The sequence below is a fragment of the Seriola aureovittata genome, chromosome 10 (genome assembly GCF_021018895.1).
Source record: "Seriola aureovittata isolate HTS-2021-v1 ecotype China chromosome 10, ASM2101889v1, whole genome shotgun sequence".
In the NCBI taxonomy this organism is placed as follows: domain Eukaryota; kingdom Metazoa; phylum Chordata; class Actinopteri; order Carangiformes; family Carangidae; genus Seriola; species Seriola aureovittata.
Window position 1 is genome coordinate 28,105,440 of NC_079373.1, and position 26,806 is coordinate 28,132,245.

Here is a 26,806-nt window from a genome sequence, read left to right on the forward strand (position 1 = left end):
ACACGATATCTCGGAGTAAATGTGCTACTAAATGTGAAACTTCAGGAGCAGTTAAAAAGAAAAGGTTAGAGTTAAACATTCACACGCAGCCAAACAGACAGATTTTCTTAATGTAGTTTTACAACTGAATTTATGTCTGATTAAAAAGGAAGGAAACAAGCCACTGAAATCAGCTACAGAAGCAAAAAATTTCCAATTCAAAGAAAACTACATTTCCCAGAAGGCCCCCTCACATCGCACATGCGTAGTTGTATCATAACGACATGACGGACTGTTATGTTTTCAGTAGCAACCGTTACTCTGGACTGAATAAAGTCATCGTAAAAGGTAAGAAATGTTTTAAAGTAAGTACGAATTTTATGTTTTTTTAAATACGAAAACACATAAGTCACCACTGTGATATATTAGCTCAATTAGAAGAGCTAGCCGTTAGCTGTGGAGGTGAGCTAACGTTAGCTAACGTAGCTAACTCAGTAAGTTTGAAATTAGACGGAGATAGAAAACAACAAACACTAAACCTCAGTTTTATTTTACCGCCTAAACTTCTCAGACCAACGCTGATGCATTTACTGAACATGAAGTTTTATGTGATAAATTCTACTTCACTTAAAGGATGATACTTTTACAAAGTAACAGGATGGGATGCCAGACACTGTTTAAAATCTGGCATCTTTTCTGCTCACCGACGAAATCAATGGTAAAGATTACTTCATATAAATGACTCATGACGTTAAATAATGTTTAAACAGCATCTTTCAGTTCGGCACATATTCCACTCAACAAGCAGCACGTTTTTCAGTAGAGTTTTACATTTGAGAACCTGAATGCACCGTATTGCTCCGGGCTTCTCAGCAATGATGTCTGCGGCATCCAGAAACTTTTGTTACGAAAACTGAAATAATATGAAAACGAAGAGGCTGTTGAGGAGTGTCAGTGTTCAGCCGAATACATTAGAAGATACAAGCCATCAGTATTAAATATTAGATATTGTTGTTCCGTGTATCCTTTTATCTGCTCAGCGAAATCAGTCTTAAATGATGAATTTTAAAATGGAGTTTGGCCTAATAATATCTCCGTCCACTAGCGACCGGTTTATATGAATTCAGGACTATTTACCGACCCAGTGTTTGACATAATGTGTCTGTGTGTTTACTTTCAGACTGAAATATGTCCACTCTGCTCGATGAGACATCAGCTGATGTCCCGGTTAGAGACATCACAGTCCACCTGTCCCGACTTGCAGCTGGTTCTCAAGGTGTGTGAAGCTGTCTGTCCTCACCACAGGTGTCACTGCAGTAACCACCTTTTGACAGAGTTTAAACCTGATTAATTGTGTTTCCTGTTACTTCCTGAACTGTGTATGGAACTACATTTGAAAACTGTATCTGATATAAATGAATAACATCAAGCCTAAACAAGCAGGAGAATTATTGTAAGTAAGAACCCTGTGCTGGGTAAGATAAGATAAGTTGTACTTTTATTGATTTATGTGGAGGAAATTCAAGTTTGACACAGCAGCACAATAGAAAAAATGTAATAAGAAATAAAATCAGAACAGAAACAGAATCTTAAATAAATAAGATGAATTAGAAATACACATACAATAACTATATATAGACACATGTATGTTTCTGTTTCCTGTCCTGTTCTACCTCACCTGTGTTCTCTAGTCATATCGTTGTTGTAAAGACACTGACATCCACTGTTCATTTCTTGTCATGTTGTTGAATCTCAGTTTATTCATCATCACCTTCATGACTTCAAAATATAAAAACAACAAAACAACAGGTGAGAATATGTTTTTGTTTTTTTCTGGTCACAGACTCGTCGCTGCATCAAAATGCTCGGGCACGACAGGACATCTCTCGGGTGTCCAGGGAGGAGCTGGAGGATCGGTTCCTGCGCCTCCATGAGGAGACCCAGGTCCTCAAACAGCACATTCACAAACAGGATGACAAGATCAAGAAGTGAGACACACACACACACACACACACACACACACACACACCATGCAGAGCTGGACCAAAGGTTTTCACTTCACCGTGAAACACAGAGAAAATCAAATCATTTATTTATTTATTTGGATCCACCAAGGTAGCAGCTACTCTCCTGGTCCACTCAGGTAAACATGACATCATCATCCAAAACAATGTAAATTAAAATAAAAACTAAAACACCAAAAAGGAACATGAAATAAAGACCAATACAAACATAAAAACTAATAATGACAATGACAAGTAGCTGCTACATGTAAACAGTCAGTAAAACATTTGATTCAGCCCAAAAAACTGCAATACCATGAAAACAGCATCTACAGTGACTGAGGAAAGAAAATAAGGAACAGATTCCTCATTAATGATCATATAGTCAGATATTATGTAGGAGACCATGTAATGTGTTCTGTGATAGCAGATATTTCTTTAAACTCTTTTTAAAAAGACTCCTACTTGTTAACTGTGAAATCTCTGATGGTAAACCATGTTTTGTGAAAGTGAAAAACAACCACTTGAAGCCTCGTATTAAAGTCATGACCATCACTACAATATAAAGACTGATGGTTCAGGACATTTGGGATTTTAGACAGTGAAATATTTCCTATTAAACAAAGTAAAGAAAGAACATTCCTTTCCCTCAATGACCAGCCTCACGACGAGACAGTGATCCAAGTGAGTCAGAACTCATGTTTGAACAATGAGAGAAATGCATCGTTCATCACAACACCACATGTGACCAGCTGAAAGTTTTGGCTTTTTAAATGATTTAAACAATTAATCCATTGTTTAAATTATTATAGTTTTACTTTGAACTCTCCTTTATGTTAACATGTCAGAGCACTCTGGTCCTTTTAAAGGCACATTAAAATCACAGTGGTTCAAATCTGTGCAGCACAGATGGAAATATCCTCACTGAGTTCCAAACTCAGAAACTTTGGATCCTACATCTCCCACAATTCAACTTGATGGCATCTGTCATTAGACCACTGCAGACTTTGGAGAGTTCACAGGATGTTGAGTAACAGGGATCATTCCTCTGTCCCCTCCTCCTTCAGGCTGGGCACTAAGCTGATGAGGCTGGTGAAGGACCGAGGTCGTATGGAGCAGCTGGCGGCGGGGGGGGCCCAGCCGGTCTTCAGGGTCCGGGATGTGGAGATGGAGGAGGTGATGGAGGAGCTGCAGGAGAGGGTCCGGGGGCTGCAGGCGGAGAACGAGGGACTGAAGCAGCGGCTGCTCGTGGCCAAACAGCAGCTGATCAACTCCCAGAGCAGGAGGCTGTCACCGTACGGACACGTCCAGTCCAGAGTCAACTCTGGACTGAAGAAGCTGAGGGACGACTCCCCCTCCCCCCCTCACACACGACCCAAGAGTGAGACACATGTTTAATATTTATGACCTGTAAACTTATCTTAACTCATGAAGCATTGTTGACGTGTCAGAGAGGTCAGAGGTCACATGTTTACTTCACTGTCACTGAGTTTCTGGGGCCAGTTCCACAAAACACCTTAAGTTTCCAAGTTAACTGCCCCCTGGTTTTGACTCAGACCCGGTTCTGACTCAGACCTGTTTGGGACTCGGACCCGGTCTGGACGTCACTGGCACAGACCTTTGTGTTGAACAGACTCTGGTTTCGTCTCCTGCAGGTACGAGGAGCCTGGAGGGGGGGGGTCGACCTCCGACCGGTCAGCTGCCTCGGTACGGACACAGTCTGCTGGAGGAGGCCAGAGCCGAGATCCGCAACCTGTGAGTGCAGCGGTCCGTCAGACGGATCACCACACATCAAACACAGAGTCCACCTGCCTCCAGCTGTTACAGATGTTCTATATGTCTTTATTTAAACTGTCATTGATGTCGAGTAGATAAAAACACCAGTTATAATTAAAACAAGCATAGAAATACAATTAATAGATAATGTGATGACAAGAGTCAATTAAATCAATTAATCAATCAATGTAATCAGTCCAGTCGAGGGCCATTAATCTTTATTTTATGTTTTTATTCGTCTTCCAACGACCATGGAAACAAGATAATCCAGATCAAAGGATTATTGTGCCGCGTTCTGTTTCACAACTCATTTCAAACACATGTTTTTTCAGTCATCGTGTTTAATAATCCTGATCTCAATATTGATCAAAATAATGGTGACGATGATGATGGAGCAGCTCTGGTCCAGATGTTTACAGAGGCAGAGACACATCCAGTCCTCTGCTCTGTGTCTCCGTCTCTACAAGCTGTTGCCTTCAGTCCAAATAACCACAACATTAGAAGTTATTAAAGTACATCTCTGAAGAACGGATGTTTTGGAAACATTGACCGGTTGTTGTTTGTGTGTGATCCAGAGAGAACGTGATCGAGTCTCAGCGCAGCCACATGGAGGAGATGGAGGGAGCGTCAGAGCTGCTGAGGGAGGCGCAGAGGAAGAAGGAGGCCGAGTACGAGGAGAGACTCCTGCAGCTCCGCCAGCAGCAGAACTCCAAACTGAGGTGCTTAGACCCAACTGAGCCTGTGTGTGTGTGTGTGTGTGTGTGTGTGTGTCTGTGTGTGTCTGTGTGTGTGTGTGTGTGTGTGTGTCTGTGTGTGTGTGTCTGTGTGTGTCTGTGTGTGTGTGTGTGTGTGTGTGTGTGTGTGTGTCTGTGTCTGTGTGTGTGTGTGTGTGTGTGTGTGTGTGTGTGTGGTCTGTGTGTGTGTCTGTGGTGTGTGTGGTGTGTGTGTGTGTGTGTGTGTGTGTCTGTGTGTGTCTGTGTGTGTCTGTGTGTGTGTGTGTGTGTGTGTGTGTGTGTGTGTGTGTTGTGTGTGTGTCTGTGTGTGTGTGTGTGTGTGTGTGTCTCTGTGTGTGTGTTGTGTGTGTCTCTGTGTGTGTGTGTGTGTGTCTGTGTGTGTCTCTGTGTGTGTGTGTCTGTGTGTGTGTGTGTCTGTTGTGTGTGTCTGTGTGTGTGTGTGTGTGTGTGTGTGTGTGTCTGTGTGTGTGTGTGTGTGTCTGTGTGTGGTGTGTGTGTGTGTGGTGTGTGTGTGTGTGTGTGTGTGTGTGTTGTGTGTCTGTGTGTGTATGTGTGTGTGTGTGTGTGGTGTGTGTGTGTGTGTGTGTGTCTGTGTGTGTGTGTGTGTGTGTGTGTGGTCTGTGTGTGTGTTGTGTGTGGTGTGTCTGTGGTGTGTGTGTGTGTGTGTGTGTGTGTGTGTGTGTGTGTGTGTGTGTTCTGTGTGTGTGTGTGTGTGTGTCTGTGTGTGTGTGTGTGTCTGTGTGTGTGTGTGTGTGGTGTGTGTCTGTGTGTGTGTGTCTGTGTGTGTCTCTGTGTGTGTGTCTGTGTGTGTGTGTGTGTCTGTGTGTGTGTGTGTGTGTGTGTGTTGTCTGTGTGTGTTGTGTGTGTGTCTGTGTGTGTGTGTGTGTGTGTGTGTGTGTGTGTGTGTGTCTGTTGTGTGTGTGTGTGTGTGTGTCTGTGTGTGTGTGTGTGTGTGTGTGTGTGTCTGTGTGTGTCTGTGTGTTGTGTGTGTGTGTTGTGTGTGTGTGTGTGGTCTGTGTGTGTGTTGTGTCTGTGTGTGTGTGTGTGTGTGTGTGTGTCTGTGTGTGTCTCTGTGTGTGTGTGCGTGTCTGTGTGTGTCTGTGTGTGTGTGTGTGTGTGTGTGTGTGTGTGTCTGTGTCTGTGTGTGTCTCTGTGTGTGTGTGTCTGTGTCTCTGTGTGTGTCTCTGTGTGTGTGTGTGTCTGTGTCTGTGTGTGTGTGTGTGTGTCTGTGTGTGTGTGTGCGTGTCTGTGTGTGTGTGGTGTGTGTGTGTGTGTGTGTGTGTGTGTCTGTGTGTGTGTGTGTGTGTGTGTCTGTGGTGTGTGTGTGTCTGTGTCTCTGTGTGTGTGTCTGTGTGTGTGTGTGTGTGTGTCTGTGTGTGTGTGTGTGTGTCTCTGTGTGTGTGGTGTGTGTGTGTGTGTGTGTCTGTGTGTGTCTGTGGTGTGTGTGTGTGTGTGTCTGTTGTGTGTGTGGTGTGTGTGTGTGTGTGGTGTGTGTGTGTGTGTCCTGTGTGTGTGTCTGTGTGTGTGTGTGTGTGTGTGTGTGTGTGTGTGTTGTGTGTGTGTCTGTGTGTGTGTGTGTGTGTCTGTGTGTGTGTGTGTGTGTCTGTGTGTGTCTCTGTGTGTGTCTCTGTGTGTGTCTGTGCGTGTATGTGTGTGTCTGTGTGTGTCTGTGTGTGTGTGTGTGTGTGTGTGTGTGTGTTCACTACAGAAACAGACTCTTTGTTTACAGCTGACTCAGACAGTGTTGGACCTGCAGCTGAATGGGAACTATTGATCGTGTTTGTTTGGAGCTCGTTAGCGAACAGTCGGCGGACACAGGTTAATGAAGCACCTGGATGATCAGCGTGTTGTTGTGGTTCTCTCTCAGGTCACATGTGAACAACAACGTGACGATGATCAAGCTGCAGAAGCAGCTGACTGACAGGTCCAACGCCGTAACAGAGCTGGAGGGTCGATTTCTGCAGCTGCAGGAGGTGAGACGATGTTTCCACAGCCTCCTCTCTCTGAGTTCAATACTCACAGATCAATACAGAGTTCAGCTGCTGGCTCTGATACAACAGGTCTGTGAAGAGGAGACAGACTCCTCACAGTCAAATTCATTCTCTGCTCAACTTCACCCGTATTATTCTGTTGTTTCACACCCATCCTTCTCACAATGATTCATTCAGCTGAGGTTCATCCTCCTCTGTCGACCACTTCCTGTCTCACGTTAGAAAAAGAGTCAAAGCACAAAAACAGGAACAGACAAAGACATGATAAACATATTAACACAATCACGTCGACACAGTGCAGCTGCTGAACGTCACCCTGAACAGAACAGACTTACCCACTCGTCCGTGACTCCTCAACCATTCACACACTCGTTCAGAAATCACTGGACTGGAGCTACAACCGAGCATCACCTCCTCCCGACGCTTCAGCTCCTGCTCCTGCTCCCACCTTTCATTCACAAAGCTGACAGACTCCGCCCACCATGCCGGTCGACAGCAGAGACACCTGAGCTACACAAATCAACAGCCGGCTCGAACAAGGACGAGCCCCGTGTGTCGCAGCCTGGGTCAACGGCTGAGTCAAGAGACTTTTTATTATTGAGAAACAATAAAAAGGAAGGGCCACCTCTGTGACAACTACTAAGACATTTACAAGTCACTGACTCGTTACTGACGACCCTTCAAAGATACACTTAGTGCTCACTTTATTAGGTACACCTGTGAAGTCTAAATCAGTGGTTCCCAACCTTTTCCATCTCATGTCCCACCTGAAAATCTCAAACATCCATAACAATAAGAAACGTCCTCAGAGCAGTTTTTATTTTAATGATGATGATCAAACATCAGTTTTTCTTTTCTGTTTTATCCGACAGGAGAGATCTGATCCGTCCTCTGTCTCCGCCCCTCCCACTACAGAACCACTGCTCCTCCTTACAACCACAGTGGATCTCTGAGCTCTTCACACAGACATACTGATCAATACAATTAATCTAACAGTAAATATAGGTAAAAGAAGAGAAATCAGACAAACAAGCTCCAGTCTTCATCATGTGATCTTTGAATCACAGAGAGAGAAAACAAGAACATGATGCGGTTCAGCAGCAACATAAAGAACACTGTCTCATCACAGTGATGGGTCTTAACACGGAGAAAAGAAAACAGAGAATCAGTTTTTAAATATATATAATATAAAATATATATTTTAATGTTTTTAATGTTTATTGATCCAACAGGTGTGCAGTAAGCTCCGCCTTCAGAGACAGAACAGATGTTGAATCACATCAGTGACACATCAGGGTCACAGAGGTCACTGAGGAACAGCATTAACCAGAGGAAGACAGTGAACCTGAAATGTTGTCATGTGGTTTCAGAGTCAGCTGACGCTGAAGGCCAGTCATGACGCAGCGATGCTGAAGGTGGACGAGCTGTCGGGGGAGCTGAAGGACGAGAGGCTGAAGAGTCTGGACCTGGAGAAGCAGCTGCAGAGCTGCAGCATTTCCAAGAAGAAGATGGAGCAGGTGAGTGCTGCTCTGCACCAGGACTGTGACCAGGGTTCAGAGCTCTGGTGCCAGTCCACTGGGTCCAGTCCGGCTCAAACCCTGCACCAGACCTCAGACTCTGATCGATCATATTGATCAGAGTTAATGGAGTGAACTCCTCACTGCACCTCGACATAGAGCTGCAACAATCAGGCGATCAAAAAGAAAATCATTTAATTATTTCAAACATTTTTAACCAATAAAATTGAGATTTCAGCTGCTGAGAGTCAGAAATGAAACAGAAGAAGTTTCAGTCAAACATCAGATCTGGAAAGTCAGAGTTTAACCCTGGTACCAAATCCTGATGTGTCCTCCTCTCTCGTCTCCTCCTCTCCTCGTCTCCTCTCCTCCTCGTCTCCTCTCCTCTCCTCGTCTCCTCTCCTCCTCGTCTCCTCTCCTCTCCTCGTCTCCTCTCCTCTCCTCGTCTCCTCTCCTCCTCTCCTCCTCTCCTCGTCTCCTCTCCTCCTCTCCTCGTCTCCTCCTCTCCTCCTCTCCTCCTCTCCTCTCCTCGTCTCCTCTCCTCGTCTCCTCTCCTCTCCTCGTCCCCTCTCCTCTCTCCTCCTCTCCTCGTCTCCTCTCCTCGTCTCCTCTCCTCGTCTCCTCTCCTCGTCTCCTCTCCTCTCCTCCTCTCCTCGTCTCCTCCTCTCCTCTCCTCCTCTCCTCGTCTCCTCCTCTCCTCTCCTCCTCTCCTCGTCTCCTCTCCTCGTCTCCTCCTCTCCTCTCCTCCTCTCCTCCTCTCCTCGTCTCCTCTCCTCTCCTCCTCTCTCGTCTCCTCTCTCCTCCTCTCCTCCTCGTCTCCTCCTCCTCCTCCTCTCCTCGTCTCCTCGTCTCCTCCTCTCCTCCTCTCCTCGTCTCCTCTCCTCTCCTCCTCTCCTCGTCTCCTCCTCTCCTCTCCTCCTCTCCTCGTCTCCTCTCCTCCTCTCCTCTCCTCGTCTCCTCTCCTCGTCTCCTCTCCTCGTCTCCTCTCCTCTCCTCCTCTCCTCCTCTCCTCGTCTCCTCTCCTCCTCTCCTCTCCTCCTCTCCTCTCCTCCTCTCCTCGTCTCCTCTCCTCCTCTCCTCCTCTCCTCTCCTCTCCTCCTCCTCTCCTCTCCTCTCCTCTCTCCTCCTCTCCTCCTCCTCCTCTCCTCCTCTCTCCTCTCCTCCTCCTCTCCTCCTCTCCTCTCCTCCTCTCCTCTCCTCGTCTCCTCTCCTCGTCTCGTCTCCTCTCCTCCTCTCCTCTCCTCCTCTCCTCCTCTCCTCGTCTCCTCTCCTCGTCTCCTCTCCTCCTCTCCTCTCCTCCTCTCCTCTCCTCCTCTCCTCAGTTGCAGGAGCAGATCAGTGAACTGGAGCAGGAGAGGGATTTGCTGAAGGAGAACAATGAGAAGCTGGTGAACAGGTGAGAGGTCTCACTCCACTGATTGTCTCGAGACAGTGTCATTCCTCACTTTGCTTAATGATCATTATAATGAGATATAATTATAATTATATATATATATATAATGAGATATAGTTATAATATTCGTCTCTTGGTGTCTCCAGTGCCTTGGATGTGTCCCAGCAGCAGAAGTGGCAGATCCAGGAGCAGCAGCTGAAGTTACAGATCTCTCAGCTGGAGACGGCGCTGAAGGCCGACCTCGTCGACAAGAACGAGATCCTGGACAAACTGAAGGCTGAGAGAGGTTCGTTACCTCTGTGTGTTAATTACAGGACTGATGTTCACGTTCTGCAGCACTGTCAGGCCCGCAGATAAATATAGATCCTCAAAAATAGATCACTTAATGTCTATGAAGAAATTAGTCTGTATTGTTTTAGCGTAGCAAGAATATGGCGATATGTATTTATATATATATATATATATATATATATATATATATATAAATCTGACTTGTAGAAATAACGGGAAACTCAAGAGAGTTGGTGGATGATGAGTCGTGACGTCATGAACACGTTTTCATCACGTGATGTTTTTCAGACACGAGCGAGAAGCTGACGGCAGAAAACCAGAGACTTCAGATCCAGTTTCTGGAGCAGAAGCAGCGACAGGAGGAGCTGAGTGAGCGTCTGAAGCTCTACAGCAGGGTGAGGAGACGCCGCTGTCTTCGTCATGATGATGATGATGATGATGATGATGATGATGAATACTTTCATCTCTACAGGAAGTAACACACACAGCTTAAAGTGAGACCATTACACATTTATTTTGGGACTGTACCTCTTCCAGAAAACTTTGTAAGGAGCTGATGCTTTTCTCTAATGTCTGAAATCATTAAATAAGAGTATGTATTGTATTGTTTCCATAACTCTCATATTCAAGGTGATTATACAGGTGAATATTTGATAAACCTTGTTATTTTTTTATGCAAAATGTCACATTCATAATATAAATTCTCAAATAATGAACCATTCTTTTGAAAAATATTTATCCACCATATCCACAGGTACAAATATAGAGACACATAATGTTTGTTAACATTATGATATTTTCATTTAGCATACACTTTTCATTTTCCAAGTTTTTCTTTTATTTGACCGCATTTTTTCACATGTAGTTTTTCTTTAATGTTGGTTGTTGAACTGTATATTTGAGTCCTGGGGGCGTGGCCTGTAAACAGCTGACTGACTGGAGTGATGATGTGTCTTTCAGAAGGATGAGCACGACGTGTCTGAACTGACTGAAGCTCTGCTGCTGATCAAGGTGAGAGGATCAGGGTCTTATCTGATGTTTGTGTTCATGTTTCCCTGAGGCTGACTGACAGTGTGTCCCGCCCCCCCCCCCCCCCCCCCCCCCCCCCCCCCCAGAGTCGTAAGTCCCAGAGGAGCGGCGACCTGGGCTTCCTGAAGGAGGTGGAGGAGGGAGGGAGCAGCTCGGTCAGAGAGCTGCGAGCCGCTCACGCTGAGACCATCCAGGAGCTGGAGAAGACCAGAAACATCCTGAGCATGCAGACCAGGATCAGCAAAGACTACAAGGTGGAGGGGGACACACGCAGACCACCAGATCCTCCCTCATCTTTTTACTGCTTTTACTTTAAACATGTTTCTTTTTCTTTTTTAGACCAAACTCATTTTAGGAAAAAAGTTCAAACAGTACTGGTTTGACTGGTGCAGTGACTGGTGGAACTGTCACTCATCAGCAGACTGTTGGTTGATGTTCATTGGCTGTTTTACCTTCAGTCTGGTTCCGAGCCGTCAGTCACATGACCACTCCTGCTTAGGTCATTCAGATGTTCGGCCTTCTGTAACTTTATGATTATTTGTGTGTTGTCACTAGCTAATTATGAGGAACTGTGCGTTAAAGTCTAAATTTGTTATTTTAACTCCTGTCATGGAAGTGTCCTGATGAGGTGTCTCCATGGTAACGTGCAGGTGGAGCTGGAGGCTGTGACACAGAAGATGAACAGTGATAAAGTGGAGTATGAGCAGCAGCTGGAACGACAGGCTCATCTGTTGGACACGAAGACGGCAAAGATCAAGAAACTAGAAGGTAAGAAAGAGTTTGTTTCCTGTGATTGATTGTTAAACACCGGCTAAAACCAAATGTAGTTCAGAGCTGCCCTGCTCTGTAGCTGAACTCAGATCTGAAGAAACGTCTCACCGATGTTTCTCTGACATGATGATGATGACGAAGGTCCAAGCAGCTCAACCCTGAAGGAGAAACTCAACATTTCACAAACAAACAGCCAATCAGAGCTTCACAGCAATGATTTCATTAACCTTGACAACAGAGCCATCCGTCGATTGGCTGAAAACAACAACACATACCTGTTCATCTGCATATAAAGCAGGAAGTGAGATCTGATCACGGGGGCAATCGAGACGCATTTTACAGCAGGTGTGAACTGACGAACTCAGAGCTGATGATAAAGACCAGGTGTACACCAGGTGTTTCTCTGAGGCCCCTCCTCCTCTGCTCAGGTGTCCTCTGTCTCTGATGACTTGTCTGACTGTCTCCTGTCCGTCTCCTCAGCTCAGCTCAGAGGCGTCGCCTACGGCACCAAAACCTACGTCTTCAAACCGGACGTCACCGACGAGGACGAGTTTGATGAAGCTCTTCACCTGGAGCGAGGAGAGAACCTCCTGGAGCTGCAGATAGTCGGCGCAACGCTGGCCCCGTCTGCCCTGGAGGCTCTGGGCGACGCTGAGCCCTCCACCTTCTGTACGTACTCCTTCTACCTGTTCGAGCTGCACGCCACGCCGGTGGTGACAGGCGTCAGACCCGTCTACGGCTTCACGTCCAGGTACGTGGTGAGCGTGGATGACCGCTTCCTGGACTACCTCAGCAGATCCTCCGTCACTGTGGAGCTGCATCAGGCCCTGGGTCTGGATTGGAGGACGCTGGGCTCCGGACGGCTGAGACTGCAGCAGCTGCTGGAGCATGATGGGAAAGTCCACGGGACCGTCCCGCTGGTCGGTGAGTGACACAGACACACAGACAGGTTCAAACCTGTTTCCTTCCTGGAGGCAGTTTGTCGAGTAAAGAAGCAGGTCCGGTTCCAGGTCCGGGTCCGTGTCGCCACAGGTTTCAGGTTCAGGGGTCTTCAGCACTGACGACATGTTTCCCGCCTCAGGAGCAGCTGATGAGCTGAGGTCTGTGGGCTCGGTGGATTACTGGCTGAGACTGAGGATCCCCATGACGGAGAGCGTCCTCCTCTACAGGGAGAAGGTGAAGGCTGTGGGCCACGTCCACTCAGCCCCGACTGAAGGAGCACAGGTACCTGCTCCCCACACTTTATTAAAACCTCAGCTCCAGTCCACCTGTCCGTCAGTAATAATCACATCACCACGGTAACAGCAGCAGCATCACTGAACACCTTCAGATGTGACTCTAACTCTCCTGTCTCCTCTCTCCTCTCTCCTGTCTCCTGTCTCCTGTCTCCTCTCTCCTCTCTCCTGTCTCCTGTCTCCTGTCTCCTCTCTCCTCTCTCCTCTCTCCTGTCTCCTGTCTCCTGTCTCCTGTCTCCTCTCTCCTCTCTCCTCTCTCCTCTCTCCTGTCTCCTGTCTCCTCTCTCCTCTCTCCTCTCTCCTGTCTCCTGTCTCCTGTCTCCTCTCTCTGTCTCCTCTCTCCTCTCCTCCTGTCTCCTCTCTCCTCTCTCCTCTCTCCTCTCTCCTGTCTCCTGTCTCCTGTCTCCTCTCTCCTGTCTCCTCTCTCCTCTCTCCTGTCTCCTCTCTCCTCTCTCCTGTCTCCTGTCTCCTCTCTCTCCTCTCTCCTCTCTCCTGTCTCCTGTCTCCTGTCTCCTGTCTCCTCTCTCCTCTCTCCTGTCTCCTCTCTCCTGTCTCCTCTCTCCTCTCTCCTGTCTCCTGTCTCCTGTCTCCTCTCTCCTGTCTCCTCTCTCCTCTCTCCTGTCTCCTCTCTCCTCTCTCCTCTCTCCTCTCTCCTGTCTCCTGTCTCCTCTCTCCTGTCTCCTCTCTCCTCTCTCCTGTCTCCTCTCTCCTGTCTCCTCTCTCCTCTCTCCTGTCTCCTGTCTCCTGTCTCCTCTCTCCTCTCTCTCCTCTCTCCTGTCTCCTCTCTCCTCTCTCCTGTCTCCTCTCTCCTGTCTCCTCTCTCCTCTCTCCTGTCTCCTGTCTCCTGTCTCCTCTCTCCTCTCTCCTCTCTCCTGTCTCCTCTCTCCTCTCTCCTCTCTCCTCTCTCCTCTCTCCTGTCTCCTCTCTCTCTCTCCTCTCCTCCTGTCTCCTGTCTCCTGTCTCCTCTCTCCTGTCTCCTCTCTCCTCTCTCCTGTCCTCCTCTCTCCTCTCTCCTCTCTCCTCTCTCCTGTCTCCTGTCTCCTGTCTCCTCTCTCCTGTCTCCTCTCTCCTCTCTCCTGTCTCCTCTCTCCTCTCTCCTGTCTCCTGTCCTCCTCTCTCCTCTCTCCTCTCTCCTGTCTCCTGTCTCCTGTCTCCTGTCTCCTCTCTCCTCTCTCCTCTCCTGTCTCCTCTCTCTCTCCTGTCTCTCCTCTCTCCTCTCTCCTGTCTCCTGTCTCCTCTCTCCTCTCTCCTGTCTCCTCTCTCCTCTCTCCTGTCCTCCTCTCTCCTCTCTCCTCTCTCCTCTCTCCTCTCTCCTGTCTCCTCTCCTCTCTCTCTCCTGTCTCCTCTCTCCTCCTCCTCTCTCCTCCTCCTGTCTCCTCTCTCCTGTCTCCTCTCTCCTCTCTCCTGTCTCCTGTCTCCTGTCTCCTCTCTCTCCTCTCTCCTCTCTCCTGTCTCCTCTCTCCTCTCTCCTGTCTCCTCTCCTCCTGTCTCCTCTCTCCTCCTCTCCTGTCTCCTGTCTCCTGTCTCCTCTCTCCTCTCTCCTCTCTCCTGTCTCCTCTCTCTCTCTCCTCCTCTCTCCTCTCTCTCTCTCTCCTGTCTCCTCTCTCCTCTCCTCCTGTCTCCTCTCTCCTCTCTCCTGTCTCCTGTCTCCTCTCTCCTCTCTCCTCCCTCCTCCCTCCTCCCTCCTCTCTCCTCTCCTCCTGTCTCCTGTCTCCTGTCTCCTGTCTCCTCTCTCCTGTCTCCTCTCTCCTCCTCTCTCCTCCTCTCTCCTGTCTCCTCTCTCCTCTCTCCTCTCTCTCCTGTCTCCTCTCTCCTCCTCCTCTCTCCTCTCCTCTCTCCTCTCTCCTCTCTCTCTCTCTCTCCTCCTCTCTCCTCTCTCCTGTCTCCTCTTCTCCTGTCTCCTCTCTCCTGTCTCCTGTCTCCTCTCTCCTCTCTCCTCCTCTCTCCTCTCTCCTGTCTCCTGTCTCCTCTCTCCTGTCTCCTCTCTCCTCTCTCCTGTCTCCTGTCTCCTCTCTCCTCTCTCCTGTCTCCTGTCTCCTGTCTCCTGTCTCCTGTCTCCTCTCTCCTGTCTCCTGTCTCCTCTCTCCTCTCTCCTGTCTCCTCTCTCCTCTCTCCTCTCTCTCCTGTCTCCTCTCTCCTGTCTCCTCTCTCCTGTCTCCTCTCTCCTGTCTCCTCTCTCCTCTCTCCTGTCTCCTGTCTCCTCTCTCCTCTCTCCTCTCTCCTCTCTCCTCTCTCCTGTCTCCTCTCTCCTCTCTCCTCTCTCCTCCCTCCTCCCTCCTCTCTCCTCTCTCCTCTCTCTCCTCTCTCCTCTCTCCTCTCTCCTCTCTCCTCTCTCCTCTCTCCTCTCTCCTCTCTCCTGTCTCCTCTCTCCTCTCTCCTGTCTCCTCTCTCCTCTCTCCTCTCCTGTCTCCTCTCTCCTCTCTCCTCTCTCCTCCTCTCCTCCTCTCTCTCCTCTCTCCTCTCTCCTGTCTCCTCTCCTGTCTCCTCTCTCCTGTCTCCTCTCTCCTGTCTCCTCTCTCCTCTCTCCTCTCTCCTGTCTCCTCTCTCCTCTCTCCTCCCTCCTCTCTCCTCTCTCCTCTCTCCTCTCTCCTGTCTCCTCTCTCCTGTCTCCTCTCTCCTGTCTCCTGTCTCCTCTCTCCTCTCTCCTGTCTCCTCTCTCCTCTCTCCTCTCTCCTCTCTCCTCTCTCCTCTCCTCTCTCCTCCCTCCTCCCTCCTCCCTCCTCCCTCCTCTCTCCTCTCTCCTGTCTCCTGTCTCCTCTCTCCTGTCTCCTCTCTCCTCTCTCCTGTCTCCTGTCTCCTGTCTCCTGTCTCCTGTCTCCTCTCTCCTGTCTCCTCCTCTCTCTCTCTCCTGTCTCCTCTCTCCTGTCTCCTGTCTCCTCTCTCCTCTCTCCTGTCTCCTCTCTCCTCTCTCCTCTCTCCTGTCTCCTCTCTCCTGTCTCCTCTCTCCTGTCTCCTCTCTCCTGTCTCCTCTCTCCTCTCTCCTGTCTCCTGTCTCCTCTCTCCTGTGTCCTCTCTCCTGTCTCCTGTCTCAGCTGCAGTCTTTGAGCAGCAGTAGCAGCAGCTGGAACCAGCTGTTCATCACGGTCCACGGCTGTCGAGACCTCGGGTCCAGATCATCCCAGCGTCCCAGTCCCTACGTGGTCTACAAGTTCTTCGACTTCTCTGACTCCCCAAGCGCCACCGTCCCCGACAACTGTGACCCCCACTTCGATGACCTCAGGTCCTTCTCGGTCCTGATGGACGGGGGTCTGGACCGGTACCTGAGGTCGGAGGTCCTGCAGTTCTACGTGTTCGACTACAAGGAGGAGCAGATGGACACGTACCTGGGGAAGACCAGAGTCCCTCTGCTGCCTCTGGCTCAGGACCACAGGGTCACAGGTGAGGCTCACCTGTGTGTGTGGGACTCTGGTCTCACTCAGGATGTCTTCTGTCGTGTGGCGGGGCAGAGCTGCAGTAATTATACACTTAATTGATTAGAGAATCTCAGGTCTTTTATTTTTGAGTTTTGAATTGAAGACGTCAGTTTTCAGTTTTTCTGATCTTCTACAGATCAAAAGACTAATAAAGAAAATAATGAATAGATGAATCAATAATGCAGGTTATTGATTATTGTTTGGCTCTTTGAGGCTGTGTGTGTTAGTGAAGGTCACATGGGGGGTTTCAGCTGCTCCGTAAACAGCTGCTTTACATTCACATCAAATCTGTTGTTGAGGTCAACTGTCTGATTTCAGATCAATACAATGGATTGATTTTATTTATATAATGATTTATAATATTGATTAATTTATAATAATAATAATAATTTGAAATATAAATTATAATATAACATCAATATAAATGTATGAGCCACATGAAATTAAATAACATTTTAATAAAGTTTGTTCTGAATGTTTCTCTCCTGTTGACTGACTCTTCTTCATGGTTTATCTCAGAGCGTGAGGACTCAGGTGTGTCTCTGTACGAGACATCTGCACCTGCTGAGGTGGTTGTCACCTGTCTTCTGATGTAGTTTGTCTTGTTTGTCCTTCAGGTGTGTTTGAGCTAACCGATCCCTCTGGACTCCCCGCTGGACACATACAGGTAACCCTGAAGTGGAAGTTCACCTACCACCCTGTAGAGGAGGAAACTGCAGAGCCGAAGAACGAGCACGGTGATGAAGAGGAGAGAGATGAACGACTGAAGGACAGAGACCTGGAAGAGATACTGCAGGAGGAGGACCAAGATCCTCCTCCTCTCTCCTCCCTCCCTCGTGTTGCTGCAGCTAAGGTGAGGAGATGAATCAACGACATCACAGATCCTGATGAAGTGATTTAAACAGACACAGACGTCCACACAGGTGATCTGTCCACAGTCCGGATGTTCAGACAGTGAAGACAGAGCTGCAGCACAGGTACAGACACATGTTCATCCTGCATGAACCAGCTGATACAGGTTTTATTCTTCTTCTCTCCGTCAGGCCCCGCTGCCAAAACTCAGACAGAAGACACAGGTGAAAGACGCACAGGCTGCCAAGAGAGTCACCTTCATAGAGTCGAGAGCTGCAGACGAGCAGGTGAGAAGACGTTAGTTTCCTGTTCTATCACAGACTGATCGAGAGTCTGTTCACCTCTCCTGCTCCTGAAACAGCTGAGAAACAAACAGCTGAGCTGATGGGAACAACGTGGACAGAGAAACAGAAACATACTGTACATGAAACCAGCTGACTCTGGACTGAACCTGGTCTCATCTGGTCAGGTGTTTCTGTACTAGAGGTTTGGACAGTAGAGTCAGACTGAAACTAAAATAAACCAGTTTATTGTTTTATTGTGTTCTTCTGTTAGCATGAGGACAGGAGCTCAGCAGGCAGGAGAGAGACGACATCATCACCTGGTGAACAGGTAAACTTACACAGAGTGAAACATTCCTCTGTTCTCACATAATCTACAGTAAAGTGAGGGATAGGTGAAGGTCTGAGTACTTCCTGTACACTCTGTCACTGTGTGTTACTGTGTGTTACTGTGTTACTGTGTGTTACTGTGTGTGTTACTGTGTGTTACTGTGTGTGTTACTGTGTGTTACTGTGTGTGTTACTGTGTTACTGTGTGTGGGACTCTGGTCTCACTCAGGATGTCTTCTGTCGTGTGGCGGGGCAGAGCTGCAGTAATTATACACTTAATTGATTAGAGAATCTCAGGTCTTTTATTTTTGAGTTTTGAATTGAAGACGTCAGTTTTCAGTTTTTCTGATCTTCTACAGATCAAAAGACTAATAAAGAAAATAATGAATAGATGAATCAATAATGCAGGTTATTGATTATTGTTTGGCTCTTTGAGGCTGTGTGTGTTAGTGAAGGTCACATGGGGGGTTTCAGCTGCTCCGTAAACAGCTGCTTTACATTCACATCAAATCTGTTGTTGAGGTCAACTGTCTGATTTCAGATCAATACAATGGATTGATTTTATTTATATAATGATTTATAATATTGATTAATTTATAATAATAATAATAATTTGAAATATAAATTATAATATAACATCAATATAAATGTATGAGCCACATGAAATTAAATAACATTTTAATAAAGTTTGTTCTGAATGTTTCTCTCCTGTTGACTGACTCTTCTTCATGGTTTATCTCAGAGCGTGAGGACTCAGGTGTGTCTCTGTACGAGACATCTGCACCTGCTGAGGTGGTTGTCACCTGTCTTCTGATGTAGTTTGTCTTGTTTGTCCTTCAGGTGTGTTTGAGCTAACCGATCCCTCTGGACTTCCCGCTGGACACATACAGGTAACCCTGAAGTGGAAGTTCACCTACCACCCTGTAGAGGAGGAAACTGCAGAGCCGAAGAACGAGCACGGTGATGAAGAGGAGAGAGATGAACGACTGAAGGACAGACACCTGGAAGAGATACTGCAGGAGGAGGACCAAGATCCTCCTCCTCTCTCCTCCCTCCCTCGTGTTGCTGCAGCTAAGGTGAGGAGATGAATCAACGACATCACAGATCCTGATGAAGTGATTTAAACAGACAGACGTCCACACAGGTGATCTGTCCACAGTCCGGATGTTCAGACAGTGAAGACAGAGCTGCAGCACAGGTACAGACACATGTTCATCCTGCATGAACCAGCTGATACAGGTTTTATTCTTCTTCTCTCCGTCAGGCCCCGCTGCCAAAACTCAGACAGAAGACACAGGTGAAAGACGCACAGGCTGCCAAGAGAGTCACCTTCATAGAGTCGAGAGCTGCAGACGAGCAGGTGAGAAGACGTTAGTTTCCTGTTCTATCACAGACTGATCGAGAGTCTGTTCACCTCTCCTGCTCCTGAAACAGCTGAGAAACAAACAGCTGAGCTGATGGGAACAACGTGGACAGAGAAACAGAAACATACTGTACATGAAACCAGCTGACTCTGGACTGAACCTGGTCTCATCTGGTCAGGTGTTTCTGTACTAGAGGTTTGGACAGTAGAGTCAGACTGAAACTAAAATAAACCAGTTTATTGTTTTATTGTGTTCTTCTGTTAGCATGAGGACAGGAGCTCAGCAGGCAGGAGAGAGACGACATCATCACCTGGTGAACAGGTAAACTTACACAGAGTGAAACATTCCTCTGTTCTCACATAATCTACAGTAAAGTGAGGGATAGGTGAAGGTCTGAGTACTTCCTGTACACTCTGTCACTGTGTGTTACTGTGTGTTACTGTGTTACTGTGTGTTACTGTGTGTGTTACTGTGTGTTACTGTGTGTGTTACTGTGTGTTACTGTGTGTGTTACTGTGTTACTGTGTGTGTTACTGTGTGTTACTGTGTGTTACTGTGTGTGTTACTGTGTGTTACTGTGTGTGTTACTGTGTGTTACTGTGTGTTACTGTGTGTTACTGTGTGTTACTGTGTGTTACTGTGTGTGTTACTGTGTGTGTTACTGTGTGTTACTGTGTGTGTTACTGTGTGTTACTGTGTGTTACTGTGTGTGTTACTGTGTGTTACTGTGTGTTACTGTGTGTTACTGTGTGTTACTGTGTGTGTTACTGTGTGTGTTACTGTGTGTTACTGTGTGTGTTACTGTGTGTTACTGTGTGTGTTACTGTGTGTTACTGTGTGTTACTATGTGTGTTACTGTGTGTTACTGTGTTACTGTGTGTGTTACTGTGTGTTACTGTGTGTGTTACTGTGTGTTACTGTGTGTTACTGTGTGTGTTACTGTGTGTTACTGTGTGTGTTACTGTGTGTTACTGTGTGTGTTACTGTGTGTTACTGTGTGTTACTATGTGTGTTACTGTGTGTTACTGTGTTACTGTGTGTGTTACTGTGTGTTACTGTGTGTTACTGTGTGTTACTGTGTGTTACTGTGTGTTACTGTGTGTGTTACTGTGTTACTGTGTTACTGTGTGTTACTGTGTTACTGTGTGTTACTGTGTTACTGTGTTACTGTGTGTGTTACTGTGTGTTACTGTGTTACTGTGTGTTACTGTGTGTGTTACTGTGTGTTACTGTGTGTTACTGTGTGTTACTGTGTTACTGTGTGTTACTGTGTGTTACTGTGTGTTACTGTGTGTGTTACTGTGTGTGTTACTGTGTGTTACTGTGTTACTGTGTGTGTTACTGTGTGTGTTACTGTGTGTTACTATGTGTGTTACTGTGTGTTACTGTGTCTTACTGTGTGTTACTGTGTGTTACTGTGTGTGTTACTGTGTGTTACTGTGTGTTACTGTGTGTTACTGTGTGTTACTGTGTGTGTTACTGTGTCTTACTGTGTGTTACTGTGTGTTACTGTGTGTTACTGTGTGTTACTGTGTGTTACTGTGTGTGTTACTGTGTGTGTTACTGTGTGTGTTACTGTGTGTTACTGTGTGTGTTACTGTGTGTTACTGTGTGTTACTGTGTGTTACTGTGTGTGTTACTGTGTGTTACTGTGTGTTACTGTGTGTTACTGTGTGTTACTGTGTGTGTTACTGTGTGTGTTACTGTGTGTGTTACTGTGTGTTACTGTATGTGTTACTGTGTGTTACTGTGTGTTACTGTGTGTTACTGTGTGTTACTGTGTGTTACTGTGTGTTACTGTGTGTTACTGTGTGTGTTACTGTGTGTGTTACTGTGTGTGTTACTGTGTGTTACTGTGTGTCTTACTGTGTGTTACTGTGTGTTACTGTGTGTTACTGTGTGTTACTGTGTGTGTTACTGTGTGTTACTGTGTGTTACTGTGTGTTACTGTGTGTTACTGTGTGTTACTGTGTGTGTTACTGTGTGTGTTACTGTGTGTGTTACTGTGTGTGTTACTGTGTGTTACTGTGTGTGTTACTGTGTGTTACTGTGTGTTACTGTGTGTTACTGTGTGTGTTACTGTGTGTGTTACTGTGTGTTACTGTGTGTTACTGTGTGTTACTGTGTGTTACTGTGTGTTACTGTGTGTTACTGTGTTACTGTGTGTTACTGTGTGTGTTACTGTGTGTGTTACTGTGTGTGTTACTGTGTGTGTTACTGTGTGTTACTATGTGTGTTACTGTGTTACTGTGTGTGTTACTGTGTGTGTTACTGTGTTACTGTGTGTGTTACTGTGTGTGTTACTGTGTGTGTTACTGTGTTACTGTGTGTGTTACTGTGTGTGTTACTGTGTGTGTTACTGTGTGTGTTACTGTGTGTGTTACTGTGTGTTACTGTGTGTGTTACTGTGTGTGTTACTGTGTGTTACTGTGTGTTACTGTGTGTGTTACTGTGTTACTGTGTGTTACTGTGTAACTGTGTGTGTTACTGTGTGTTACTGTGTTACTGTGTGTGTTACTGTGTGTGTTACTGTGTGTTACTGTGTGTGTTACTGTGTGTTACTGTGTGTGTTACTGTGTGTGTTACTGTGTGTTACTGTGTGTGTTACTGTGTGTGTTACTGTGTTACTGTGTGTTACTGTGTGTTACTGTGTGTGTTACTGTGTGTGTTACTGTGTGTGTTACTGTGTGTTACTGTGTAACTGTGTGTGTTACTGTGTGTTACTGTGTGTTACTGTGTGTTACTGTGTAACTGTGTGTGTTACTGTGTGTGTTACTGTGTAACTGTGTGTGTTACTGTGTGTGTTACTGTGTAACTGTGTGTGTTACTGTGTGTGTTACTGTGTGTTACTGTGTGTTACTGTGTGTGTTACTGTGTTACTGTGTGTGTTACTGTGTAACTGTGTGTTACTGTGTTACTGTGTGTTACTGTGTGTTACTGTGTGTTACTGTGTAACTGTGTGTGTTACTGTGTGTGTTGTGACCCCAGGTGTCTCAGCCGGAGGTGAGTCCAGCTCGTCGCCCCGCTCCAGAGGAAGAGGACGATGAAGACGAGTCTCACTTCTCTGAAGGACAGCTGGTCCCGGCGAGCTCTCAGTCCTACTCTGATGATTCTGAAATCTCTGAGGACATAATCCAAGGTGAGGACATTATTATTGATTGTCAGAATTACTTCCAGTGATCAATAAAAACATGCTGTTGTTGTAGCTGTGTTCCTGTTCAGACCCTGAGCTCTGTCTTACAGGTGCAGATGTTTCCTGAGCAGAACTCACATAAATACTGGATGAGCTGCCAATAGTGATAAAATGTTAATGACAGTGAATACCTCTCCCCCTCTCTCTCTCCCTCTCTCTGTCTCTGTCTCTCTCCCTCTCTCTCTCCCTCTCTCTGTCTCTGTCTCTCTCTCTCTCTCTCCCTCTCCCTCTCTCTGTCTCTCTCCCTCTCCCTCTCTCTGTCTCTGTCTCTCCCCCTCTCTCTCTCCCTCTCTCTGTCTCTGTCTCTCTCCCTCTCTCTCTCCCTCTCTCTGTCTCTGTCTCTCTCCCTCTCTCTGTCTCTGTCTCTCTCCCTCTCTCTCTCCCTCTCTCTGTCTCTGTCTCTCTCTCTCTCTCCCTCTCTCTGTCTCTCTCCCTCTCCCTCTCTCTGTCTCTGTCTCTCCCCCTCTCTCTCTCCCTCTCTCTGTCTCTGTCTCTCTCCCTCTCTCTCTCCCTCTCTCTGTCTCTGTCTCTCTCCCTCTCTCTCTCCCTCTCTCTCTCCCTCTCTCTGTCTCTGTCTCTCTCCCTCTCTCTCTCCCTCTCTCTGTCTCTGTCTCTCTCCCTCTCTCTCTCCCTCTCTCTGTCTCTGTCTCTCTCCCTCTCTCTCTCCCTCTCTCTGTCTCTGTCTCTCTCCCTCTCTCTCTCCCTCTCTCTCTCTGTCTCTCTCTCTGTCTCTTTCTCGGTCTCTCTGTCTCTCCCTCTCTCTGTCTCTGTCTCTCTCCCTCTCTCTCTCCCTCTCTCTGTTTATCTCTCTCTCTCTCCCTCTCTCTGTCTCTGTCTCTCTCTTCCTCTCTCTCTCTCCCTCTCTCTGTTTATCTCTCTGTCTCTGTCTCTCCCCCTCTCTCTCTCCCTCTCTCTGTCTCTCTCTCTCTCTGTCCACCCCTCTCCCTCTCTCTCTCCCTCTCTCTGTCTCTGTCTCTCTCCCTCTCTCTCTCTCTCTGCCCCTCTCTTCCTCTCTCTCTCCCTCTCTCTGTCTCTCTCTCTCTCTCTCTGTCCACCCCTCTCTCTGCCCCCCCCCCCCCCCCCCCCCCGAGCCACCTGTGTGTTCAGACCTTGATCATTCGCTGTTTATTTCCTTCTTAAAAACACACTGTTGTCCTCCCTCACTCACAATCACAGTCGTCTTGTTTCCTGCTCCCTGATCCAGATGTGGCCAAACAGGATCAGAGTGAATCGACTCAGTCGGACAGCGATGACTGCATCGTTCAGGGTCAGGCCACGGGGAGGAAGGTGAGTGAAGCCCCTCCCTCCGGGACAGGACAGAAGGAATAAATCGGTGGCGGTGTTGTTACCATGGAGTCTGGAACACATAACTGAGCTCTTGTTTTCACCGTGCAGTGATTTGTGAAGGTGTTTCTGTTCGTTAAACATTCATTGATCATTCATATTGATATGACTCTCTGCTGCTGATACTGATAGAGAGTCAGACCACTGTCCAATCAGGAGAGACTAATTATATCTAATTTATATTTTCCACCTAAACAACATCACAGTGTACTGGTGTGACATCACAATGTACTGGTGGTGATATCACAGTGACATCATAGTGTACTGATGGTGACATCACAGTGAGATCACAATGTACTGGTGGTGACATCATAGTTTACTGATTGTGACATCACAGTGAGATCACAATGTACTGGTGGTGACATCATAGTGTACTGATGGTGACATCACAGTGAGATCACAATGTACTGATGGTGACACCACAGTGAGATCACAGTGTACTGGTGGTGACGTCACAGTGACATCATAGTATACTGGTGGTGACACCACAGTGAGATCACAATGTACTGGTGCTGACATCATAGTGTACTGATGGTGACATCACAGTGCGATCACAATGTACTGGTGGTGACATCATAGTGTACTGATGGTGACATCACAGTGAAATCACAATGTACTGATGGTGACATCATAGTGTACTGATGGTGACATCACAGTGAAATCACAATGTACTGATGGTGACACCACAGTGAGATCACAATGTACTGGTGGTGACATCATAGTGTACTGGTGGTGACACCACAGTGAGATCACAATGTACTGGTGGTGACATCATAGTGTACTGATGGTGACATCACAGTGAGATCACAGTGTACTGGTGGTGACATCAGTGAATCCGGTGGGGGAGGGGTCACAGACCTGAACCCTGACAGACTCTGGTCCGTATTCGTCCTCAGTCCTCGGAGCGAGTTCGGGTGGAGGTGGTGTCTCTGAGCCTGAGGGCAGAGTCTCGCATGGCCCAGGACAGCAGCGTGGTGCGTCTGTTTGTGGAGTACTCCTTCCTGGATCTGCCCACGGAGGAGACCCCCCTCTCTCTACCCAAACCCCCCCAGGGCAAGAGCATCAACTTCAACTACAGCAAAGGTGAGATCCTGGACCAGATCTGTGCTCATGCTGCTGATCAGGTGTTACTGTGACTCCACCTCATGTTCTGATGTCACAGCTGATGGAGGGAGGAGTCAGAGTCAGGCTGTTCCCTCTCACACCTGCTCTTCACCTGAGCTCTCTCTGTAGTTCTCTGGGCTCCTTTTGAGCATGATAATAACAGGTGTAGTGTGGAGGATCGTTTGACATTCAGACTATGTGTCTGCTCTTCCTCAGTCATCCCTGTGGACGCTGAGGACAACGGGGCGAGGCGGCAGCTGCTGAGGGACGTCCTGCAGGGACGAAACCCTGCGATGGAAAGGTGAGAACACACCTGAGGACAGAGGGAAACAGCTTGTTGATGTTGTTGTTGTTGTTGATGATGTTGTTGTTGTTGTGAATCTTGTTGATGATGTTGTTGTTGTTGCTTTTGATGTGGATGTTGATGTTGTTGCTGTTGTTGATGATATTGTTGATGTTGTTGTGGATGTTGTTGATGTTTTTGATGTGGATGTTGTTGTTGTTGTAAGTGTTGATGTTGTTGATGTTGTTGCTGTTGATGTTGATGATGTTGTTGTTGATGTTGTTGATGTTGTTGATGTGGATGTTGTTGTTGTGAATGTTGATGTTGTTGATGTTGATGATGTTGTTGATGTTGTGGCTGTTGATGTTGTTGATGATGTTGTTGATGTTGTGAATGTTGATGTTGTTGCTTTTGATGTGGATGTTGATGTTGTTGCTGTTGTTGATGATATTGTTGATGTTGTTGATGTTGTTGTGGATGTTGTTGATGTTTTTGATGTGGATGTTGTTGTTGTTGTAAGTGTTGATGTTGTTGATGTTGTTGCTGTTGATGTTGATGATGTTGTTGTTGATGTTGTTGATGTTGTTGATGTGGATGTTGTTGTTGTGAATGTTGATGTTGTTGATGTTGATGATGTTGTTGATGTTGTTGATGTTGTTGATGTTGTTGATGTTGTGGCTGTTGATGTTGTTGATGATGTTGTTGATGTTGTGAATGTTGATGTTGTTGTGGATGTTGATGTTGTTGTTGATGATGTTGTGAATCTTGTTGATGATGTTGTTGTTGATGTTGTTACTGTTGCTGTTGTTGATGATATTGTTGTTGTGAATCTTGTTGATGATGTTGTTGTTGCTTTTGATGTGGATGTTGATGTTGTTGCTGTTGCTGTTGCTGATGTTGTTGATGTTGTTGTGGATGTTGTTGATGTTGTTGATGTGGATGTTGTTGTTGTAAGTGTTGATGTTGATGATGTTGTTGTGGTTGTTGTTGTTGTTGTTGTTGTTGATGTTGTGGCTGTTGATGTTGTTGATGATGTTGTTGATGTGAATCTTGTTGATGATGTTGTTGTCGTTGCTTTTGATGTGGATGTTGATGTTGTTGCTGTTGCTGTTGTTGATGATGTTGTTGATGTTGTTGATGTTGTTGTGGATGTTGTTGATGTTTTTGATGTGGATGTTGTTGTTGTCGTAAGTTGTTGATGATGTTGTTGTTGTTGATGTTGTGGCTGTTGCTGTTGTTGATGATGTTGTTAATGTTGTGAATGTTGATGTTGTTGATGTTGATGTTGTTGATGTTGTTGCTGTTGATGTTGATGATGTTGATGTTGATGATGTTGTTGATGTTGTGAATGTTGATGTTGTTGTTGATGTTGTTGATGTTGTTGATGTGGATGTTGTTGTTGTCGTAAGTGTTGATGTTGTTGTTGATGTTGTTGCTGTTGATGTTGATGATGTTGTTGTTGATGTTGTTGATGATGTTGTGAATGTTGTTGATGTGGATGTTGTTGTTGTGAATGTTGATGTTGTTGATGTTGTTGTTGATGTTGTTGTTGTTGTGGCTGTTGATGTTGTTGATGATGTTGTTGATGTTGTGAATGTTGATGTTGTTGTTGTGGATGTTGATGTTGTTGTTGATGTTGTTGATGTTGTTGATGATGTTGTTGTTGATGATGTTGTTACTGTTGCTGTTGTTGATGTTGTTACTGTTGCTGTTGTTGATGATATTGTTGTTGTGAATCTTGTTGATGATGTTGTTGTTGCTTTTGATGTGGATGTTGATGTTGTTGCTGTTGCTGATGATGTTGTTGATGTTGTTGTGGATGTTGTTGATGTTGATGTGGATGTTGTTGATGTTGTTGATGTGGATGTTGTTGTTGTAAGTGTTGATGTTGTTGTTGATGTTGATTACGTTGTTGTGGATGTT

General features: G+C 46.6%; 1 protein-coding gene across 5 annotated transcripts in view; it reads left to right on the top strand.

The window, feature by feature from the left end:
• The first annotated feature begins 254 nt into the window (after window positions 1-254).
• The window catches only part of rpgrip1l (RPGRIP1 like), a 29,560-nt gene continuing 3,008 nt past the window's right edge, over window positions 255-26,806 (top strand). Inside the window, exons 1-24 of one of the 5 annotated variants that reach the window (XM_056386184.1) lie at window positions 255-327; window positions 1,160-1,255; window positions 1,823-1,967; window positions 3,050-3,363; window positions 3,638-3,737; window positions 4,334-4,477; window positions 6,360-6,465; window positions 7,854-8,000; window positions 9,323-9,396; window positions 9,540-9,679; window positions 9,973-10,079; window positions 10,645-10,695; window positions 10,800-10,967; window positions 11,364-11,481; window positions 11,965-12,408; window positions 12,566-12,708; window positions 15,752-16,097; window positions 18,436-18,671; window positions 18,860-18,955; window positions 19,224-19,280; window positions 21,948-22,098; window positions 23,357-23,439; window positions 24,393-24,579; window positions 24,817-24,901. In XM_056386184.1, coding sequence (XP_056242159.1) covers window positions 1,168-1,255; window positions 1,823-1,967; window positions 3,050-3,363; window positions 3,638-3,737; window positions 4,334-4,477; window positions 6,360-6,465; window positions 7,854-8,000; window positions 9,323-9,396; window positions 9,540-9,679; window positions 9,973-10,079; window positions 10,645-10,695; window positions 10,800-10,967; window positions 11,364-11,481; window positions 11,965-12,408; window positions 12,566-12,708; window positions 15,752-16,097; window positions 18,436-18,671; window positions 18,860-18,955; window positions 19,224-19,280; window positions 21,948-22,098; window positions 23,357-23,439; window positions 24,393-24,579; window positions 24,817-24,901 — 3,530 coding nt within the window. In that variant the 5' untranslated portion in view covers window positions 255-327; window positions 1,160-1,167. Of the gene's footprint in view, window positions 328-1,159; window positions 1,256-1,822; window positions 1,972-3,049; window positions 3,364-3,637; window positions 3,738-4,333; window positions 4,478-6,359; window positions 6,466-7,853; window positions 8,001-9,322; window positions 9,397-9,539; window positions 9,680-9,972; window positions 10,080-10,644; window positions 10,696-10,799; window positions 10,968-11,363; window positions 11,482-11,964; window positions 12,409-12,565; window positions 12,709-15,751; window positions 16,098-16,749; window positions 16,986-17,175; window positions 17,272-17,539; window positions 17,674-18,435; window positions 18,672-18,859; window positions 18,956-19,223; window positions 19,281-21,947; window positions 22,099-23,356; window positions 23,440-24,392; window positions 24,580-24,816; window positions 24,902-26,806 lie in introns of those variants that run through there. The other 4 variants (XM_056386185.1, XM_056386186.1, XR_008828775.1 and 1 more) reach the window with 4 other exon arrangements.